The 20,593-nt window shown below is 44.1% G+C and overlaps 1 protein-coding gene across 1 annotated transcript in view; it reads left to right on the top strand.

Annotated features, from left to right (window-relative positions):
- LOC124776504 (muscle M-line assembly protein unc-89-like) overlaps positions 1 to 19,732 on the top strand; it is a 105,205-nt gene extending 85,473 nt beyond the window's left edge. The window contains exons 5-6 of the mRNA XM_047251525.1: positions 5,942 to 6,107; positions 19,155 to 19,732. Of these exons, the coding sequence (XP_047107481.1) occupies positions 5,942 to 6,107; positions 19,155 to 19,273 (285 nt within the window). The 3' untranslated portion in view covers positions 19,274 to 19,732. The remainder of the gene's footprint in view (positions 1 to 5,941; positions 6,108 to 19,154) is intronic.
- The last annotated feature ends 861 nt before the right edge of the window (positions 19,733 to 20,593 follow it).

Below are 20,593 nucleotides of genomic sequence, written 5' to 3'. Positions count from 1 at the left end.
ATTGAGCAATGAAACTGCAGCTCCGGTATCGAGCTGGAATGGTATCACTTGGCCGTCAAAGTCTAAGTCCACAAAAAGTTTATTGTTCTGCTGACGACAAGAGCGACTGTTTTGTACAATTGGAACAGACACTGGTACAGAATCACTTGCTAATTGACGTGATTTCCGGCGACGTCGACGCACAGTTTTTGTGGGACGAACACAGTTACAGTTAGAGAAAGTGTCACTGGACGAAGTGGAATTAACGACATGAATGTCCATAGGCGAAGGTCCACGAGCCTGAGTGTCCTTGGTGCGATTCCGGCGCGAAGCAAAGGGCCTGGAATGATTGTGATTGTCTGATCTGAGCTTTTTCTGGCAAACACTTTGAACATGTCCCTTCTTATTGCAGAAAAAGCAAATAGCTTGGCGTGACGGGCAATGTTCACGCGAATGTCTAGTAGCACACCGCGGGCATGATTTCACTACATTTGTGTGCTGGCGCGGCACACCTGGCTTAGCACGCGGCGGTCGCTGTGTCGACGTGCGCAAGGCCCGGTTACCGGGCCGCGCAGCGCGTCCAGCGGGCCGGTTAATGTTACACACGGCTGGCGAAGTTTCAAAAGATTCCTGAGCACAGTCAAGTGTGTCCTGTCTATCCAATATGTCTATCACTTGTTGAAGGGAGGGATTAACTAGTTTCAAAATTTGCTCCCGTATGCGAACATCAGAAACGTTCTGTGCAATTGCATCACGCACCATTGTATCTGAATAAGAAAGACCACAGTCACATTCAAAGGCACAGTCCCTAGTAAGTCCTTGCAATGTTGCTACCCACTCCCTATTAGTTTGACCGGCCGTACGTTTTGTACGAAAGAACGTATACCGTTTTGCAACCACATTAACTGTTTCTTTGAAATAGGCATCTAATGCAGACAAAATTTCCTCGTAGGACAGAGTTGCTACGTCGCGTCGGGGAAACAATTTCACTATCACACGGTATGTGGACACACCGACACAAGAAAGCAAAAACGGCTGCCGCTCATTACCTTGAATTCTGTAGGCAGCAAGGTGGAAGGTGAACTGGCGAGACCACTCTTGCCACGTCTCATCGGCTGCCACGTATGGTCGAAAGGGAGGTGCAACAGCGTTTAGTGGCAGCGGTAGCGAAGAAGCGGCGGCGGCCGCATCGGTTTGAATGGTACGTTGACCCTGGACGAGCTGTCCAAGGGCATCCAGTAACGCCTGCGTCTGCTGAGTCTGCAAGCGATAAAATTCGGACAGTACATCTGGAGAATGTGGCGAAGCCATGACACAATTAAATGTAAGCAATCAGAAAAAGTTCACTTTTCCCTCGTCGCCAATATATGTTGTGTCGGTAGCTGGGCCGACACCGTGAAGTTGATGGCTGAAAATGAATGCTAGACTAACGCTGTAGCCGATAGGGCACGCAAGGCTAAAGCAGACGGGCGTGAAGTCTGGAACATGAGAACTTATAAATGAATAAGAAGAAAAGTATGTAGATGCTTATTACTTATCTTTTTATTGGTCCTTGGAATACATCTCTCTTGAATACTCGTAAGCTATAGGCACTGATACAAATGGCTCCTTGCTAGTTCGTAGCCATTAACTTAGCTGATGGCTATTCTGTCTCTCGGCTAATGAGAGAGAAAGGCTTCGTACAACTGGGCGGTAGCTAGGTTCTCGTACAACTGGGCGGTAGCTAGGTTCTCGTACAACTGGGCGAGTCCACTCTCGTATCACGAGACCTGCCTTGGTGGTGGCGCTAGGTCTGCGATCACAGTGGCGACACGCGGGTCCGACATGTACTACATGGACCGCGGCCGATTTAAGCTACCACCTAGCAAGTGTGGTGTCTGGCGGTGACACCACACATATAATAATTTTTTCTTCTGATTTTCGATAAATTAGTGTAATCGATGTTCTGATTTCATTTCTTTTTTTGTTTCATGCCATTATGTTAAAGAAATTGTAAACAATTTTCGATGTGAATATTAATGTTTATGTCAAATTTCAAGCAATATTATAACAGAATTGAAATGTAAGAAACGTTGAAACTATTGTAAGATGTTAAAATTGTAATTGTGCGTCTGGTCCATACATTGGCAATGTATTAGGATAAGTAGAATGCAAAACCTCGGGTGAATACCCTGTCTGTAGGGGAGCGGTAGAAGGTGGATGGCAGGCGAGCGCGGGAAAATGCATACGGGCACTGCACGGTATAACGGGCTCAGCAGTAGTAGTCGGAGTTAGGCATTGGTCTGAGCAACACGTTCTGGATCGAGGAGGCTCTCCTGGAAGACGTAGTTTCATTGAGCCTCGGATATGCCGTTCCGACGCCTATACAGCTTGGCAAAATTCCATAGGCACTAAATGGAAAAGTATTGCGACGCTATGAAGAAGTAAAGTGCCGATACATCAAGAGCCATTGCTGTGATTGTATGTGTGCTCTGTGCCTCGCCATCTCGCCGCCCGCCAACCGCCACATCGATACAAACAGGTTGAAACTTTTAGTATTGTATTCGTGTGGACCAGTGTTACTTTTATTCCATACTGTTCAATAACAACTTAAATTTTACCAGAACTGTCCTATCATTTAATTATCCTCACAACTAACCTAGACTGGGCCCTTTCCAAATGTTGTGCAATCCGAGTGTCCCGAAATGAAGACTTAAAGTTTGTGTTAATAATAATTACCTGCAGACCTAGCTATGTTAGAATGATGTTTAAAGAACTATTTTGTTATTGAACTAATTAAGGAATATCAAAGGTTTGACAAAGTTGGAAGATAATTTTGATATTGATTTAGTAATGAAGTTTAATTATTTCAAGACAGATATAATGGTATTTAAAAAAGCAGGAAATAAGATAAAAAGAGTAATAACTCATATAGTGGAAATTTTGAGCACACAATGATTTCAGTAATTAAATTTTTTTTTATACAGTGATTATAACAGTTTCAGGCTCCCACCCCCCCCCCCCCCCTCTTTTTTATTCATCTGAATTCTGAAGTGTTCTAGACTGATTTGATCAGCAAAGTTAAAGTCAATATAAAAAAACCAAAATTTATCAGTGTTTTACCTTTATCAAAATTGACATTGTGTGTGTGATTCGAAAGTGCTCTTCCTAGGGTAACCTATGCCCGATTTTAATCAGATCAATAGACAGTACGAAGTTTTGTAGTAAACATTATAGTGTAGTGTTGTGTATTTATGGTTTATCCCTATCAGTACAGAAAGTGAAATTATCAGTTCAATAGATTTTCTGGTTCTAAAATTTACCATATTATGCTGTGTTACTACGTGTTGTTTTGCTTGAACGTACATCAATTTGTACAGGAAAGAAACTCAGTTAATGCCTAATTAGGCTGGCGACCGTATTATTAACAAATTGGTAGCATCTTCTGTGTTGTTTCTTGTCCGTCCTGACGTGTAGTTGCATTTCGGACTTGCTTGACGTATCATTGTTATTACAGAGTGGGTGTAAGTCTGATTTGCCTCCATTCAGGTACACGCGGTCAATTTCTATACAAAAATCCTTTCTCATAAGGTGAAGCCCGTCAACTTACAATAGTACAGGCTTTAAAGAGTATCGTGTGTCCACAAAGCGCGGTGTTACGTGTTGTATCTATTATGGAAAAAAGCATCAAAATAAGATGCAAAGTGATTGTGTTCTTTGTCTCAACAAGTTACAGTTCCCAAAAATTTTAAAAGTTTGCAAGGTTTCTTTGTGACAGGTAAAAATTTTAAAGTTACTTTAAATTTAAAACGACAGATATCACACTGATCTTAAAATGCCAATCCAGTGGGGAAAAAAGGCAAGGAAAAAAAATAAAGGGAAAAAAAGAAAGAAAATGGGGGCAATGCTGGAACATGTAGTAATTATGGTTCATAATTAATTCATATTTACCTGTTTTATGGCTATTAACCACATAATGTGCTAATTCTTTCACAAGGCTATGCTGAAAAGTAGTGCCTCCGAACTCTTTATCCTGATCTTAATATCAGCTGATGTATTACATATCATGCATTTTACTCAGTCTGCTTTCCCACTTCACTTACAACAACACACTACTAGAAGGCTCCAAATTGTAGTGTGTAGCATGGTGATGTTTAACAGAACTATCTTAGTGCACAAGAAACAGCATACTGTAATCAAAAGCACGAATTCCAAGAGGTCATCCACACATGGAGCACACTCCCCTTCAGCTTGATATCCCAGACTACAACCAAGCACTGCGACATCTGCAATAATCCGATGCCTTGCATTAACTGTCATCTATTATCATGTATACAGTCACGACTTGGCCCACCCAATTTTGATTCATTTCCAAAACTTGAAGAACACCTCTGAGGTATTCACTTTGATAGTGATGAAGTGGAGCAAGCAGAGGTGAGGTTGTGGCTCTTCCAACAAATGCAAACATTGTACAGCGACAATATCAACAAAATGGTTTATTATTGGGAGAAATGTGTTTACCACTGTGATGACTACGTTGAGAAAAATATAAATGACTACGTTGAGAAATGTATATGAAGACATGAAGAATAAAGATGTAGAACGTTAATAACATTTAGTTTTGTGTAAAAATGTGTGAAGGGGTAGCGAGTCTTGGAATAATACACTCTACGAGACAGCACTCACGCAGAATCTACTTTCATCATTGGCGTCTCTGTTTAAGGGTAGACACAGATGTCACTTGTTAGCTACGCCACTACGCCATTTGTTGGCGGGCGACCTTGAAATAATTACCTGTACATTTAATGTCCTCTAATGTCCTCCAGGTTGCATAAGCCGTCATAGAATCAAAATCGACGTCGTTTTCAAAAATGGCTCTGCGCACTATGCGACTTAACTTCTGAGGTCATCTGTCGCCTAATTAAACCTAACTAACCTAAGGACATCACACACATCCATGCCCGAGGCAGGATTCGAACCTGCGACCGTAGCGGTCTCTCGGTTCCAAACTGTAGCGTCTAGAACCGCACGGCCACTCCGGCCGGCGACGTCGTCTTCCCAGGTGTTCTAGTTTCTTCTGGGGGTGTACGTTCACCAGACATCAACTATTTATTTACTGGATGTATGTTCTGTATGGAATTGTAACTTCTCAAAATGAACAACGTATTCTAAACTCCTGTAAATTTAAGCTGGTCGGTTAAGTTATCAGTTTCAGTCTGACATTGCAATGGTCGTGGAATAAATGTTTATAATCGCAAACGCCATGAAATGTGAGAAATATTTCACTAATATGTTATTTTGGCTATTCTTGGTGCAAAGTTACGGTTTTTCTGTCAGTATATATTTTGTTTTGAATCGTCACACCGAAAGCTCTTTAAAAGCGTCGACGGGTGTCATATTTTGGGCTTCGCTTCAACTAAACAGTTTCACAAGAATACAGAAAATACAGAGTTGAAATTCAGTTTGGGGGGATGGGTGTATTTGGGAGGAGGAGGGTAGGAGGCGATGAGAATGATGCGACTGAGTAGTATAAAACTTAATGTCAGTATCTATAACTTAATGTCAGGACAGATATTTAAAAAATCGTTAATTACAACGTAGCGAATGAATTATCACCAATCGCAGCATGTATAACACGTGAAAATAACTTTACAGTATAAAAGACTAATCTTGATACCTAGCTGCATCACCAGCTTTGAATGTTTGCAAATTGGGTTATAGGAATAAGATAAGCATCAAGAATAAACAAATATCATATGCGGTTTGTGGGACGCTTACGTACAGCAGTAAAGTCTAAATTTTTCTTACGTGCTGTCTTATAGTATAGGGGTTGTGATAGGGTTTGTGACTGTGTAAACGGCGATGAATGAAATAAGAATCACTACATTTAATTTGTAACCTAGAATTCAGTACTAATCTGTTTAGTATTCAGTGGTTAACACAAACAATAATATGTGATTTCTTTTTTCATCTTCATCAATAGGTCATCCACGCAGACCACGACTCCCGCATCACCATCATTACAGAGACAGATACCTCCACGATAAGCCAACTGCTGCTCGAGGATGCCCAGCCAACGGACTCCGGGACCTACACCTGCAAACTCCCCAATGGCAACAGTGACAGCGTCGAAATAGAAGTGATGCAAGGTGATGATCACACTTTATACTTATATCGTTGTCAACGACACATTTCTACAGGGGACAAACAGATGTTCTTCAGAGATGCCTTCTGAGTGCTTTGGTATTAGGGAGCCTCGGTCTCTGACGACTCATTACAGAATAATGTAATTATGATTCATTCGGTTTATTAGCGCAGGTACCATTGTTTCTCTGAAAATACCTTCACAGCAGTGAAGATGCCTGTTGTGGTGTCACCGCCAGACACCACACTTGCTAGGTGGTAGCTTAAATCGGCCGCGGTCCATTTAGTACAAGTCGGACCCGCGTGTCGCCACTGTGTGATCGCAGACCTAGCGCCACCACAAGGCAGGTCTCGTGATACGGACGAGCACTCACGCGCCCCAGTTGTACGGACGACATTGCTAGCGACAGTACGGACGAAGCCTTCCTCTCATTTGCCGAGAGACAGAATAGCCTTCTGCTAAGTCCATGGCTACGACCTAGCAAGGCGCCATTAGCCTTACCTAGTTTGAGAGTTATCGGATAAATGTCTCAAGAAGAACCTTGTAAACCAACAAAGAATAAAGTTAAGTATATTCCAAAGCTACGTAATTTCTTTACAGCAGTCATAACGTATCCTGTTCCAGACTTGACGCCAGTCGGCGTGTGTGTACGCGTGCCTTTCGGCTCCCTTCTCAGTGTGGCGTAACTAGCTTGTTACGCCACAACACCTGTTACATGTAATTAGCAACATGTGCAATACAAAACATAGTGTAATGTAGTAACCGTCAGACAAATGCAAAAGCGCTGTCATGCGTTGCCATAGGTGCGGGAATAGTTCAGAACCGCGTTGTTGTGCCACTCTTCCACTGCATTTAGTGAATCAACACACGAGGTGCAATTTATTGTCAGTAAACCTATTGATAATACTTATGTGTCAGACTGTTAATGCACAAATAGAGAAAAAAATTCAAATGGCTCTGAGCACTATGGGACTCAACTGCTGACGTCATTAGTCCCCTAGAACTTAGAACTAGTTAAACCTAACTAACCTAAGGACATCACAAACATCCATGCCCGAGGCAGGATTCGAACCTGCGACCGTAGCGGTCTTGCGGTTCCAAACTGCAGCGCCTTTAACCGCACGGCCACTTCGGCCGGCCAAATAGAGAACTTCAGCGAACACACGCATGCATCGTGTATCGAAAATTAATGTAGAAAATGAGAGGGTTGGTAGAGTGGGTCATAACAAGCGTATTTCATGTGACAACCCATGCCAGCATCCCTTAGCGTACGGCGCTGGACGTCGTTGTACAGCGCCTAGAGGGTACATTCGCAACATGCCATCTGAGCTATCATGGTAGCAGATCTGCAGGGCAACGATTTCAATGCATTTGTGACATCAAGGTAAAAGAGACGTCGAGTTGAAGTTTCATGACCTTCATTTGCAAACGCTATTGTCGACATAGCTACGTATATTCCAGGCGGGACAACACTAGGTGTTATGTGCCTCTTACAGGGATGTCGATGCGTTGCTTTTGGCATAGAGGACAGCATCTGTGCGCACTGCGAAGTCCGGTTCGCCCTGCGTCAGTTCGTCGTCAAATGGGGGTATTATAGTGTTGCTACTGTATGGACGGACAGTAAATGGAGCGCTGTTCTTTGGAGGAACGGACAGACATGCACTATGCTTACGGGGAGGAGGATGAAAATGCTCACGCTTCCCAACGGCTGTAAGTTCGGCGGATTCCAAATCGACGAGCGCCAGACCGACGCACATTTACTGCCATCCTAAGGTCCCTAAAAGAGACAGGGTCACCTGAGGTACGCTTTCCACTGGCACGTTCTCGCAATGGCACTTGCGCATTGAAGGTCTACTTCGAAACGCAGTGTATTCATTTGGAGAAGGCCTCATGGACGCGGTCGTCAACGCACAGTGCGTACACTGGGGCTTGAAGAGGAGGCGTTAGCACTGCTTAAACACACACCCTCAACAAGCTCGCGGTGTGTTTCACGGGAAATGGGTGTTAGCCATTCCATAATTTGGCGCGCGTAGCATGAAGATGACTTGCACCCGTACACCTTCAGTAGGCCCACGCCCTAGACGATTTTCCGCGTCAAACTGAATTCTTTCAGTGGTTTTTGCAAAAGTATGCCATTCAACCGGACTTTCCGAACCGTGTACATTTTACGAATGGGGCATCCTTTAGACTAGAGGGTCCAACAGCCACAGTTAACACGTATGAGCACGGAAAAATCCGCTCACCGCCTTTGTTCGTGGTCACCAGGATCGCTTCGCTGTCACCATCGGCTTCGCAGGCGATACTCTGGTTGGTCCTTACATGTTCCCCCTGTCGACTGAACGCAAACTAATACTTAATCTGGCTACGAAAAACTCTGCAACAGTTGTTGCAACATGTTCCACTCAACGTGTAACAGCGAGTGTGATACAACACGATTGTGCACCTGCGCACTTCACATTCGTATGAAACCTTTGGTGTGAACTCGACAAGGAACGATGGGTCGGTGGCATAGCCTGCGCGAGGGATTTGTAAGTATGGAGGATGGTGGAAGGATGCAATCCCCATGTCCGGCCAGACAGGAGTTTGTAACAGTCGAGGTTGAGGCCAAGGTATTTCAGGGTAGGGGTGAGCTGGATGGTATGACCATAAATGGTGAGGTAGACACCGTGGAGACGGAAGGAGAGGGTGGTATGGCCTATGATGATTGCCTGGGTTTTGGAGGAGTTGATACAAAGGAACCACTGGTTACACCAAGCAGTGAACTGGTCAAGGTGGGTTTGGAGAGCGCGATGGGACCGTTGAAGGGAAGGACAGAGAGCCAGGAAGGCGGTGTCATCAGAATATTGGAGGAGGTGGACAGGAGGGGGTGGCTTGGGCATATCGGCAGTGTACAGGAGACAGAGGAGAGGGGAGAGGACACAGCCCTGGTGGACGCCAGCAGTGGGATGAAAGATGGGAGTTAGTGTCATGGAGGGTGACATAGGAAGGATGGCATGAGAGGAAAGAAGCGACCAGACGGACAAAATTGATAGGCAGAGCATAGGTTTGGAGTTTAAAGAGGAGACCGGGATGCCATATGCAGTCGTAGGCATTTTGGAGGTCTGGGGAAACAAAAATGGTGGAGCGATGGGAGTTAAGCTAAAGGGAGAGGAGGTGAACTAGGTTAAGGAGTTGGTCTCCAGCGGAGAAGAAGGCTCAGAACCCACACTATGTAAGGGGTAGTAGGAGGTGGTGTTGATTAAGGTGCTGATGGATGAAATGGGAGAGGATGGATTAGAATACCTTACTGAAGACGGTGGAGAGGCAAATGGGACGGTTGGAAGAGGCTACAGAAGGGGGTTTGTTGGGTTTGAGGAATAAGAGGACGCAGGAAGTCATCCACAGGTCGGGGTAGAAGCCGGTAGAGAGGATGACATTATAGGGATGGGCAAGGAAAGTCAGGAAGGAGAAGGGGCTTTCTCTAAGGTGGTGGTAGGTGACACAGTCGTGACCAGGGGCCGAGTTGCGTTTGGACCAGAGGATAAGTTCAATGTCTTGTGCTCTGATTGGAGTGTTGATGTCGGAGGGGTGCAACTGCCCCAAGTACTGGAGACTAGGAGCAAGTGGAGCGACTGAGGTATCGGCGCGTTCCATCACGGGGGGGAAAAGGGAATAATCAAAGTGTGGATCATCAGGGACGGAGAAGACCTTTGAAAGGTGGATAGCGAAGTGGTTGGCCTTACTGAGGTTGCCAGGGAAGGGGCGGTCGTTAAGGAGAAGTGGGTAATTGAGTGTGGAATGGGAACCAGTAGGGCGATGGAAGACCGACCTGTACTTGGAGGAGCTGATAGGGAGGGTGGCGTTGAGTCGTGTACAGGTCTGGCGCCAGTTCCGGTGTTTATTTGCTGTAATAAGGTTCTGTACGTGTCACTATATTTGCCGGTGGCGTTGGAGTGTATCGGATCCCGTTGTATTTCGCTATGAAGGAGGTGGTCATAATGTTGTGGCTCATGAGTGTATTCGTATATACGCGACCCATTGACATTAATATGAGTGAACTCCTACGTGTATATTGGCACAAAAGCCATGATTATGCCCTTTGGGTGTCAGACAAAGCGCTCCATTTCCGCATCAGGACATCACTGTTTTCCACGTCTCACCGTCACGTCGGCCTCAACTTGCAGTAAACACTCACAGATGGCAGGAGGCAGCACAGGCTGGGAGAGCCTATATAAATCGTGTCGGAGGGGTTATGGAGATGAGAACCTGTGCAATGGTTTTTAGCAATGGAATTCACCAACACCCACATTCCTATCGCGATATAACTTGCTATGTGTCAGTTCCTATTTAGATGGGTTCGTCGTTTGGTAGATAGGTCCTCAGGGTGATACCTTATACTACCAGGAAATAATATGACGTTGTCGGCTGAGAACTAGGAAGATTCCCCGTAGTTAACTTGGATTTGAGATCCTCGTTTATTTCATCATGGCAGTGCCCGCATGTTAAGAGATATAAAGGATATCAAGTTGTATTTTTTTACTTCGATTTGGTGTATAACGGATGCTCGGAAGGTATCTGTGACTATTCTTCGCGTGCTCTTTGAAGTCGGTTTTTTGGGGGTTTGGGTCAAGTTGCATTTTTGCTGCTGTGAAAACTAATTCCATCACCAATTGTGATAGTACTTAGATATGCACATCATTGTACTTGATAGGTTATAGTGTGACAGTTTACTTTAAATGAGGATAGGTCCTCATATATACTTGGGGTTTTCTCATCTACAAGAATTATACAGGATTTTTATATTAAAAAGAAAGAGAGAGAAACCAGCTTTGTTCGTTTGGTCTTCTGATTGTATGCTGTTTAATTCTGGGCTTTTAATGTTTTAGATGTTCTCTTATAAATCCGTGACGTCAAATAGTTTCACAACTAACAAGTATCTGTACATATTTTATTCTGTTGTGCTGGATGTACACAGAGATTTGTCTTAACTCTGCTACTTTCATTTTACATCTTTAAGTGTTTTTATTAACCGTTACTTTCTGTAAAGCTTATTGGAGTACACCTCGATATACACTATAAGTATACTATTTTATTACGCAGTGGCCCGAAGATGTCATAATGGAATGCCAAAACTGGTAGCAAAAATAAAATAAAATAATATAACATCTCAACTGCACCGCTGTTGCCGAATTATTGTTAAATACTTGACCAGCCTCTGTCCCACGTCCACAATGGATCAACAGACGCGAATGCGGAAACGGAACTATTTATCTGACGTCCAAAAGGGCATGACAACTGGCCTTTGGGCTAAGAGTCGAATCATTTCCGAAAGGACTAAGTTTGTAGACTGTTCTCGTGCCTGAGCGTTTAAAGTATACCATCCACGGCACAGTGGCGCTATCCAAAACCAGCACCGAGCCAACTGCGATGCATTACAGGCCATAGATGACAGGGGTGAATGACGAATACTCGGATATGTATGGGCGAATAGATGAGCAACTGTTGAGCAACTGATCGTCCAATGAACCAAGGGGTTAACGACAGTATCAGCTCGACGACTGTTCAGAGAACGTTGCTGAGGATGGGCCTCTGCAGCAGGCGTCCGGTTCATGTACCCATGCTGCCTGCTGTTCATCGGCGACGAAGGCTGGAATTTGCGCTCCAGTACCTCAACTGGACGTCTACTGAGTGGCGACGGGTGACCTTTTCTGATGAATCACGTTTTATGCTCCATCGCCGTTCGCTTGTACGGCATGAAATGTTTGAAAACAAACACCATGCAACTATCGTTGGAATGGTCCACGCTGGAGGAGGGAGTGTCTCCGGAATATTTTTACGCCACTCCCTGCACAATGGGTCAGTAAGTATCTATCCTTCGGCACCATGTCCACCGCTACACGCAGTTTCTTTTACCTCGTAACGATGCCATCTACCTGCAGGACAACGCAACGTATGACACAGCTCGAAGTCCACGTGCGTGGTTCGAAGAGCACCAGTATGAGTTCACCATTCTCCTCTGGCCACCAAACTCCCCAGATTTAAACTCAACCGAGAATCTGTGGGACCACCTCCATCGATCGGGGTGTACGCACTATGGATCCTCAACCGACAAACCTATCTCAGCTGGCCACGGCACTGGAGTCGGCTTGTCTTCACACCCCTGTCGGTACCTTCCAGCACCCCATTCACCGTCTTCCTGAATGTCTTGCAGCGGTCCGCGCTGCAACAGGTGGTTATTCACGGGTACGACAGGTGGTCACATGAATGTGACTAGACAGTCTATATTGGTTAACTCTGCTACGAACATATGTTCTTGGACTTTTTAACAGTAAACTACTCTGTGATGCCAAACGCCTCTTTGCAGCTTCCGTCAGTGGAGTTGGCTGAGTATCTCCGACAAACTTCTGCGCTTATTAATGAACCTGTAACTCAAAGCGCTGCTCTTCTTTGGATCTTCTCTGTTCCACTCAGTCAGTTCCATCGACCAACTGTTTCCGGACAGTTGTCAGTTCCTCTTGTGTCCATTGTCAACAGGTGCAGTCCCTATCCATCTTTCATCTGTGTTTATCCACGCAGCCTGGGACATAAAACTAGCCAAAGCAGTCACTAGATTAAATCTAACTAATACCGCTACGTTGCTTCTGGTTGTCACGATGCACCAAAGTCAGCCCATGCTACACTAATGCTTGAAACATACACAGTCACTTAGAATTAGTTAATCAACAGTAGTTAACAGAGTCAGATATACAGTCATTATCCACTTTTCCAGAGCAACAGTTGAGAACAAATACTCGACTAAATACGGTCTAGAAACAAACTGTTGGCGTGTGCACTCGACTTCGCGGCTGCTGACTCCGCAGATAAAAACTGGGCGTATTGTGACGGCTGTTCGTTGATAGACAGTCTACATTGTGCGGTGGTGCGCGCACTACAAACGTTGCTTCTTCTGAAGAGAGGTATACATATTGCTGGTTGGCTTTCACCTAGGATGCCGACGCGACCTTATAGTTTAGGCTGAGTAACAAGAAGTATCAGCCTCAACACTTTACCGTCCACAGCTGAAACATCTGCATGCCAAACTTGCGGTGATAAACTGCTTGCACGATGTATTGACAAAAACAGGACGAGCACTTAACTACCTAACCATATCTGTATGACTCTGAGATGAGTTCATTCTAATAGCCGTCCATGTTACAGCCAATTTTTCTAGTAAATACACAACTCAAAAAAAGTTTTGCATCACCTCGGATCTGAAAGTTCCGGAACGTGTACAGAAAATTGGAATAGAGGTCAACATAACCATCATTTCTGCCCTTTTTATTCCTCATGAAAACCACACATTGCATACGGTGAGACCTTCAGAGGTGGTGGTCCAGATCGCTGTACAAACCGGTACCTCTGATACCCAGTACAACGTCGTCTTGCACTGATGCATGCCTATATTCGTCGTGGCATACTATCGACAAGTTCATAAAGGCACTGTTGGTCCAGATTGTCCCAATCCTCAACGGCGATTCGGGGTAGATCCCTCAGAGTGGTTGGTGGGTCACGTCGTCCATAAACAGCCCTTTTCAATCTATCCCAGGCATGTTCGACAGGGTTCATGTCTGGAGAACATGCTGGGACCTCTAGTCGAGTGATGTCGCTATCTTGTTGGAAGTCATTTACAAGACTTGCACGATGGGGACGCGAATTGTCGTCCATGAAAACGAATGTCTCGCCAAAGTGCTGTCGATATGGTTGCACTATCGGTCGCAAGATGGCATTCGCGTATCGTACAGCCGTTACGGTGCCTTCCATTATCACCAGTGGCGAACGTCGGCCCCACATAATGCTAGCCAAAAACAGCAGGGAACCTCGACCTTGCTGCACTCGCTGGATAGTGTGTCTAAGGCGTTCAGCCTGACCGGGTTGCCTCCAAACACGTCTCCGGCGATTGTCTGGTTGAAGGTATATGCGACACTCATCGGTGAAGAGAACGTGATGCCAGTCGTGAGCGATCCATTCGGCATGTTGTTGGTCCCATTTGTACCGCGCTGTATGGTGTGGTTGCAAAGATAGACTTCGCCATGGACGTTGGGAGTGAAGTTGCGTATCACGCAGCCTACTGCGCACAGTTTGAGTCGTAACACGACGTCCTGTGGCTGCACTAAAAGCATTATTCAACATGCTGGCGTTGCTGTCAGGGTTCCTCCAAGCCATAATCAGTAGGTAGCGGTCATCCACTGCATTAGTAGCCCTTGGGCGGCCTGAGCGAGGCATGTCATCGACAGCTCCTGTCTCTCTGTATCTCCTTAATGTCCGAATAACATCACTTTGATTCATTCCGAGACGCCTGGACACTTCCCTTGTTGAGAGGCCTTTCTGGCACAAAGTAACAATGCGGACGCTATCGAACCGCGGTATTGACCGTCTAGGTACGGTTGAACTACAGGCAACACGAGCCGTGTACCTCCTTCCTGGTGGAATGACTGGAACTGATCGGCTGTCGGATCCCCTCCGTCTAATAGGCGCTGCTCATGCATTGTTGTTTACATCTTTGGGCGGGTTTAGTGACATCTCTGAACAGTCACAGGGACTGTGTTTGTGATACAATATCCAAGCCAACGTCTATCTTATGGAATTCTGGGAACAGGGGTGATGCAAAATTTTTAGTTATGTGTGTAATTCATTTATCAGGATGGGTATATTAGTTGCCTTCTGTCACTGGCGTCTAAATTAAAGTGTTTATTCAGCGTAAGTAAGCAGTAAGAATATTGTGTAGAGTAGATAACCAAACACCTTGCAGAAATATTTTTGAGGCTTTGGAAGTTTTACGCTCACTTTTAAGTACATTTAATAGTTAATTTTTATACTGCTTATAATAGATATAAATTTTTACTGGAAATTTATCATCGTAATCACAGTAAAGACACAAAAATAATTTTCCTTTCGACTTTGTCTCCTTGTGCGGTGTTCAGAGTGGAATTGTGTATGTTCTGATACAAATCTATCCAACAAGTAACTAGCTATTATAAAAAATGTAGAATGCACAGAAATCAAAAAGAAAATTAAAAACATATTTCATTAAACACGCATTTTTAAACTACTTACATTCAAGCATTGATAATTCCAGCGGGCTATAAGGGAAATAACAGTGTCAATTATAAAGTTGCACGGGATGCTGCCGTTTACTGTAAACACGTCTGTTGATGTAGATGAAAGTAAATATTTTATTTGAAAATGTCAAGTGGGGTCATAGGGGGCATGATAAAGGTAATTACTCAAAAATATTTATTACAAGACTTGTTAACGTATTCTGGTCTCTAAATTTTTATATCACATTTTAGAAATAAACAAAAAGGAAAACATCTTGACATAATTCAGTGGCTATCACTGCAAACAAACACAATAAGGAATAATAATGGTTGATCTCCCCTTCATCATGTCACCAAAGATGGAGAACAAGATGAGAATGGCCAACGATATGTTGACAAATCGCTTGATTCTTCTTCAAAGCAACCATCATTCCATTTCCATAAGTGATATGGGTAGAGTTAATAACTCAGTGCGGACCGCTACACGCAGGGTTTAATGGCCCAATGATGACGAGGTCAGTGACGGATGGCTCTGAGCACTATGCGACTTAACTTCTGAGGTCATCAGTCGCCTAGAACTTAGAACTACTTAAACCTAACTAACCTAAGGACATCACACACATCCATGCCCGAGGCAGGATTCGAACCTGCTTTCTCTAAGTCTACAAATGCTAGAAAACGTAGGTTTGCCTTTCTTTAATCTATTTTCTAAGATAAGTCGTAGGGTCACGTGTTCTAACATTTCTACAGAATCCAAATTTATCTTCCCCAAGGTCGGCTTCTACCAGTTTTTCCATTCGTCTGTAAAGAATTCGTGTTAGTATTTTGTAGCCGTGGCTTATTAAACTGATAGTTCGGTAAGTTTCACATCTGTCAACACCTGCTTTCTTTGGGAATGGAATTATTATATTCTTCTTGAAGTCTGGGGGTATTTCGCCTGTCTCATACATCCTGCTCACTAGATGGTAGAGTTTTGTCAGGGCTGGCTCTCCCAAGGCTATCAGTAGTTCTAACGGAATGTTGTCTACTCCCGGGGCCTTATTTCGGCTTAGGTCTTTCAGTGCTCTGTCAAACTCTTGCTGCAGTATCATATCTCCACTTTAATCTTCATCTACATCCTCTTCCATTTCCATAATATTGTCCTCAAGTACATCACCCTTGTACAGACCCTCTATATACTCCTTCCGCCTTTCTCTTCTTTGCTTAGAACTGGGTTTCCATCTGAGCTCTTGATATACATACAAGTGGTTCTCTTTTCTCCAAAAGTCTCTTTAATTTTCCTGTAGGCAGTACCTATCTTACCCCTTGTTACATGCGCCTCTACATCTTTGCATTTGTGCTCGAGCCATCCCTGCTTAGCCATTTTGCACTTTCTGTCAATCCTATTTTTGAGATATTTGTATTCCTTTTTGCTTCCTTCGTTTACTGCATTTTTATATTTTCTCCTTTCATCAATTAAATTCAATATTTCTTCTGTTACCCAAAGATTTCTACTAGCCCTCGTCTTTTTATCTACGTGATCCTCTGCTGCCTTCACTATTTCATCCCTCAAAGCTACCCATTCTTCTTCTACAGTATTTCTTTCCCCATTCTTGTCAACCGTTCCCTAATGTTCTCCCTGAAACTCTGTACAACCTCTGGTTCTGTCAGTTTATCCAGATCCCATCTCCGTAAATTCCCACATTTTTGGAGTTTCTTCAGTATTAATCTACAGTTCATAACCAATAGATTGTGGTCAGAGTCCACATCTGCCCCTGGAAATGTCTTACAATATAAAAACTGGTTCCCAAATCTCTGTCTTATCATTATTTAATCTGCAACTTTCGAGTATCTCCAGGCCTCTTCCATGTATACAACCTTCTTTTATGATGCTTGAACCAAGTGTTAGCTATGATTAAGTTATGCTCTGTTCAAAATTCTACCAAGCGGCTTCCTCTTTCATTCCTTACTCCCATTCCATATTCACCTACCACGTTTCCTTCTCTTCCTTTGCCCTACTATCGAATTCCAATCACCCATGACTATTAAATGTTCGTCTCCCTTCACTGTCTGAATAATTTCTTTTATCTCATCGTACATTTCATCAATCTCTTCGTCATCTGCGGAGCTAGTTGGCATATAAACTTGTACTACTGTGGCAGGCGTGGGTTTCGTATATATCTTTGACACAATAATTCGTTCACTATGCTGTTTGTAGTAGCTTACCCGCACTCCTATTTTCCTGTTCATTATTAAACCTACTCCTGCGTTACCCTATTTGGTGCTGTATTTAGTTAGCTTAATGACACCATTTCTCGTCACCAGGAACAATACGTGATAGGAATGGTTGGTGCTGTTCACGAGCCATTGACCTCGAGCAAGTAGAGATCCACATATAGCCACCCCGCCGGTTTTAGTCATCGTGGCTTAGAGCGTGTTGTACCCATAGACCCGATTTCGCAACCTTCCCCATTGCATGCAAATGTCACATGATGGAGGAATGATTACATTTCATCGCATTAGACAGTTCTCGAGTACAGTGACATCTATCATTGTGGGTTAATGCGTTTAAACGATCTCCATCAAACCGTGAATGTCTTCCTGAAGGTGGAGAGTCACTATCGTCAAAACAAACCTCATTAAAAAAGAGAAAACCATTTTCTTGCCGTGCTCTGTTCGACGCCCCATACAAGGAGAAAATGTGTGTAGCTTCCTCTGATTTTTCACGCTTCGATTGCATTCAAACAGAAGAACGTCGGAAATGTTCCGATCGCACCACTTGGGACTGCATCTTCTAGCGTCCACGGCTTCACTAACTATCTGTAAATCTGAAAAAGACAATATGTTAATTCAAATACCAACAGTGAACTACAGATAAAAATGGCAATCGATACATAAATACTTGACAATGGAATAATAACATGAAAACAAAAACGATACGAACATCTGCAACAACCTAATAGATCAAAGTACAGGGTGATCAAGAAGTCAGTATAAATTTGACAACTGAATAAATCATGGAATAATGTAGATAGAGAGGTACAAATTGACACACATGCTTGGAATGACATGTGGTTTTATTAGAACCAAAAAAACACAAACGTTCAAAAAATGTTCGACAGATGACGCTTCATCTGATCAGAATAGCAATAATTAGCATAACAAAGTAAGACAAAGTAAAGATGATGCTCTTTATAGGAAATGCTCAATATGTCCACACATCATTCGTCAACAATAGCTGTAGTCGAGGAATAATGTTGTGAACAGCACTGTAAAGCACGTCCGGAGTTATGGTGAGGCATTGGCGTCGGATGTTGTCTTTCAGCATCCCTAGAGATGTCGGTCGATCACGGTGCACTTGCGACTTCAGGTAACCCCAAAGCCAATAATCGCACGGACTGAGGTCTGGAGACCTGGGGGCCAAGCATGACGAAAGTGGCGGCTGAACACACGATCATCACCAAACGACGCGCGCAAGAGATCTTTCACGTATCAAGCAATATGGGGTGGAGCGCCATCCTGCATAAACATCGTACGTTCCAGCAGGTGTTTATCAGCCAGGCTGGGTATGATGCGATTCTGTAACATATCGCCGTATCTCTCTCCCGTCACGGTAGCAGTTTTTCTGTCCAGCGCCATCTGTCGGACATTTTGTGAACTTTGTTTTTGTTTTTTTTTTTTTGTTCTAATAAAACCTCATGTCATTCCAAGCATGTGTGTCAATTTCTACCTCTATGCCTACATTATTCCGTAGTTTATTAAGTTTTCAAATTTATACTGACTTTTTGATCACCCTGTACATGGGCAACATTGTAATCGGAATTTAATATTACCTGCTTTCACATTGCTAGCCAGAGGCTATAGCATACACAGCTTCCACCTATGAATTAAGTTCGAACCTCGTACATCTGCTTCTACTTGATCCGCCCTGCCCAATGGCCGTTGGCTTCTACTGTGGCCTGCGTCTTTCTAGTTGTGTTAGTTTCAGTTTGTAAACAAAAGGTCTCATGTTACAGTGGTCAAAGACGATTTCCATGCTGCCATGTCCGCGGGACACCGACCTCTATCTGCGGTGCCACCAGCGGCTCTCGTGTTCCTCCTCATCGCCGCCGCCGTCGGCAGCGTCTGCCGTTGACGGAGACGCCGCGGGAGACCCAGACTTTGGCTGTGCAGCCTGTGGCGGTGCTACCAACTCTGCGCTCCTCATCACTCAAAAGACCAAGAAATCTGATAGCCATTAGCGGTGTGTCACCTGAACGTCGAAGGGTTGAATTCTGCTGCAGGAAAGTCGAATAAGATGACTTTGACTCGACCTTGCCACAGTAAAGTCCCCTATCTCTTACAAAAGTGATGAAGTTATCCGTTGTTGATGATTACAGAGTGAAGAACTGGATACGACAATGTGGATGAATGCCCAAAGAAACATATTGGATTAAGCACACTCTTTAGGCCAAAGAATATCTACTTTCTTTGGTTTTTACTTTGTTATTTGGACAAATGAAAGTTGATATGTTTTCGGTGGATAGTTCATCCGTATGTTGATACAAAATTAAGTATTATAATACGACAAGAATAAAAAGTAAAACGGAAAACATTTTAGTAGTTAGCACTACTGATTTCTTATTTTAATTTGGTTAACGACCATTCATGACGTTTCACACAAACGTTAAGTGGCGTGCAGGATTTCGTTTGATAACGAAACGAAGAACAAAGAGTAGCTACATCAGCCACCGATCGTAGGGGTTCGAAGTGAACAGTTCCTTGTACAATGGCATATTACAGATCACGATTGCATGTATACGCACTAACATTTGGAGAAAGGTGTTCCCTTTCTGTTTATGCCACATTTAATAGTCAGTCCATTTTATGAGGGGCAGTCAAATGAAAACCGAAGATCTTCCCAAACGAGAGCAGGGAATAGTTACATTCAAAAGTAATCACCACACGCGCTAAGACATTTGTCCCACTTGGAGGCCAGTCGTTTCGCAGAACGCGGTCGGTCGCTAACGGATCCAAAACCACACCCAATCTGGCACTTTCTCGTTTGACTGAAACCGATGTTCATGCATGTCTCTTTCAGGTCACCAAAGATGCGAAAATCACGCGGTGAAAGATCCTGGCTGTACGGAGTTTGTTGCAGAGTTTCCCAAACAAATAACTGAAGCATAGCCTTTGTCCGTTTGGCAGTGTGGGGGCGGGCGTTATCATGCGACAGTATGACTCCGCGCGGCAGCATTCCGAACAGCGCGAGGGCATACGGCAAAGCCAATAGCGGAAATATCTCACATCTCCCCCCTCCGAAGAAAGCTTTTCACACAAGCTCCGATAAGGCCACACTGACCTTCTTCTTGGAGTGCAGGGGCCCTCTGCTCGTCGAGTTCCTCGAGTGTGGAACCACGATCAACGCGCAGCGCTGTGAAGACACTTTGCAGAAACTGCGTCGCGCCATGGTATC

This window comes from Schistocerca piceifrons, chromosome 2, assembly GCF_021461385.2.
Source record: "Schistocerca piceifrons isolate TAMUIC-IGC-003096 chromosome 2, iqSchPice1.1, whole genome shotgun sequence".
Lineage (NCBI taxonomy): Eukaryota > Metazoa > Arthropoda > Insecta > Orthoptera > Acrididae > Schistocerca > Schistocerca piceifrons.
The sequence above is the reverse complement of the archived record's forward strand: the minus strand, read 5'-3'. Positions and strand labels throughout refer to the sequence as shown.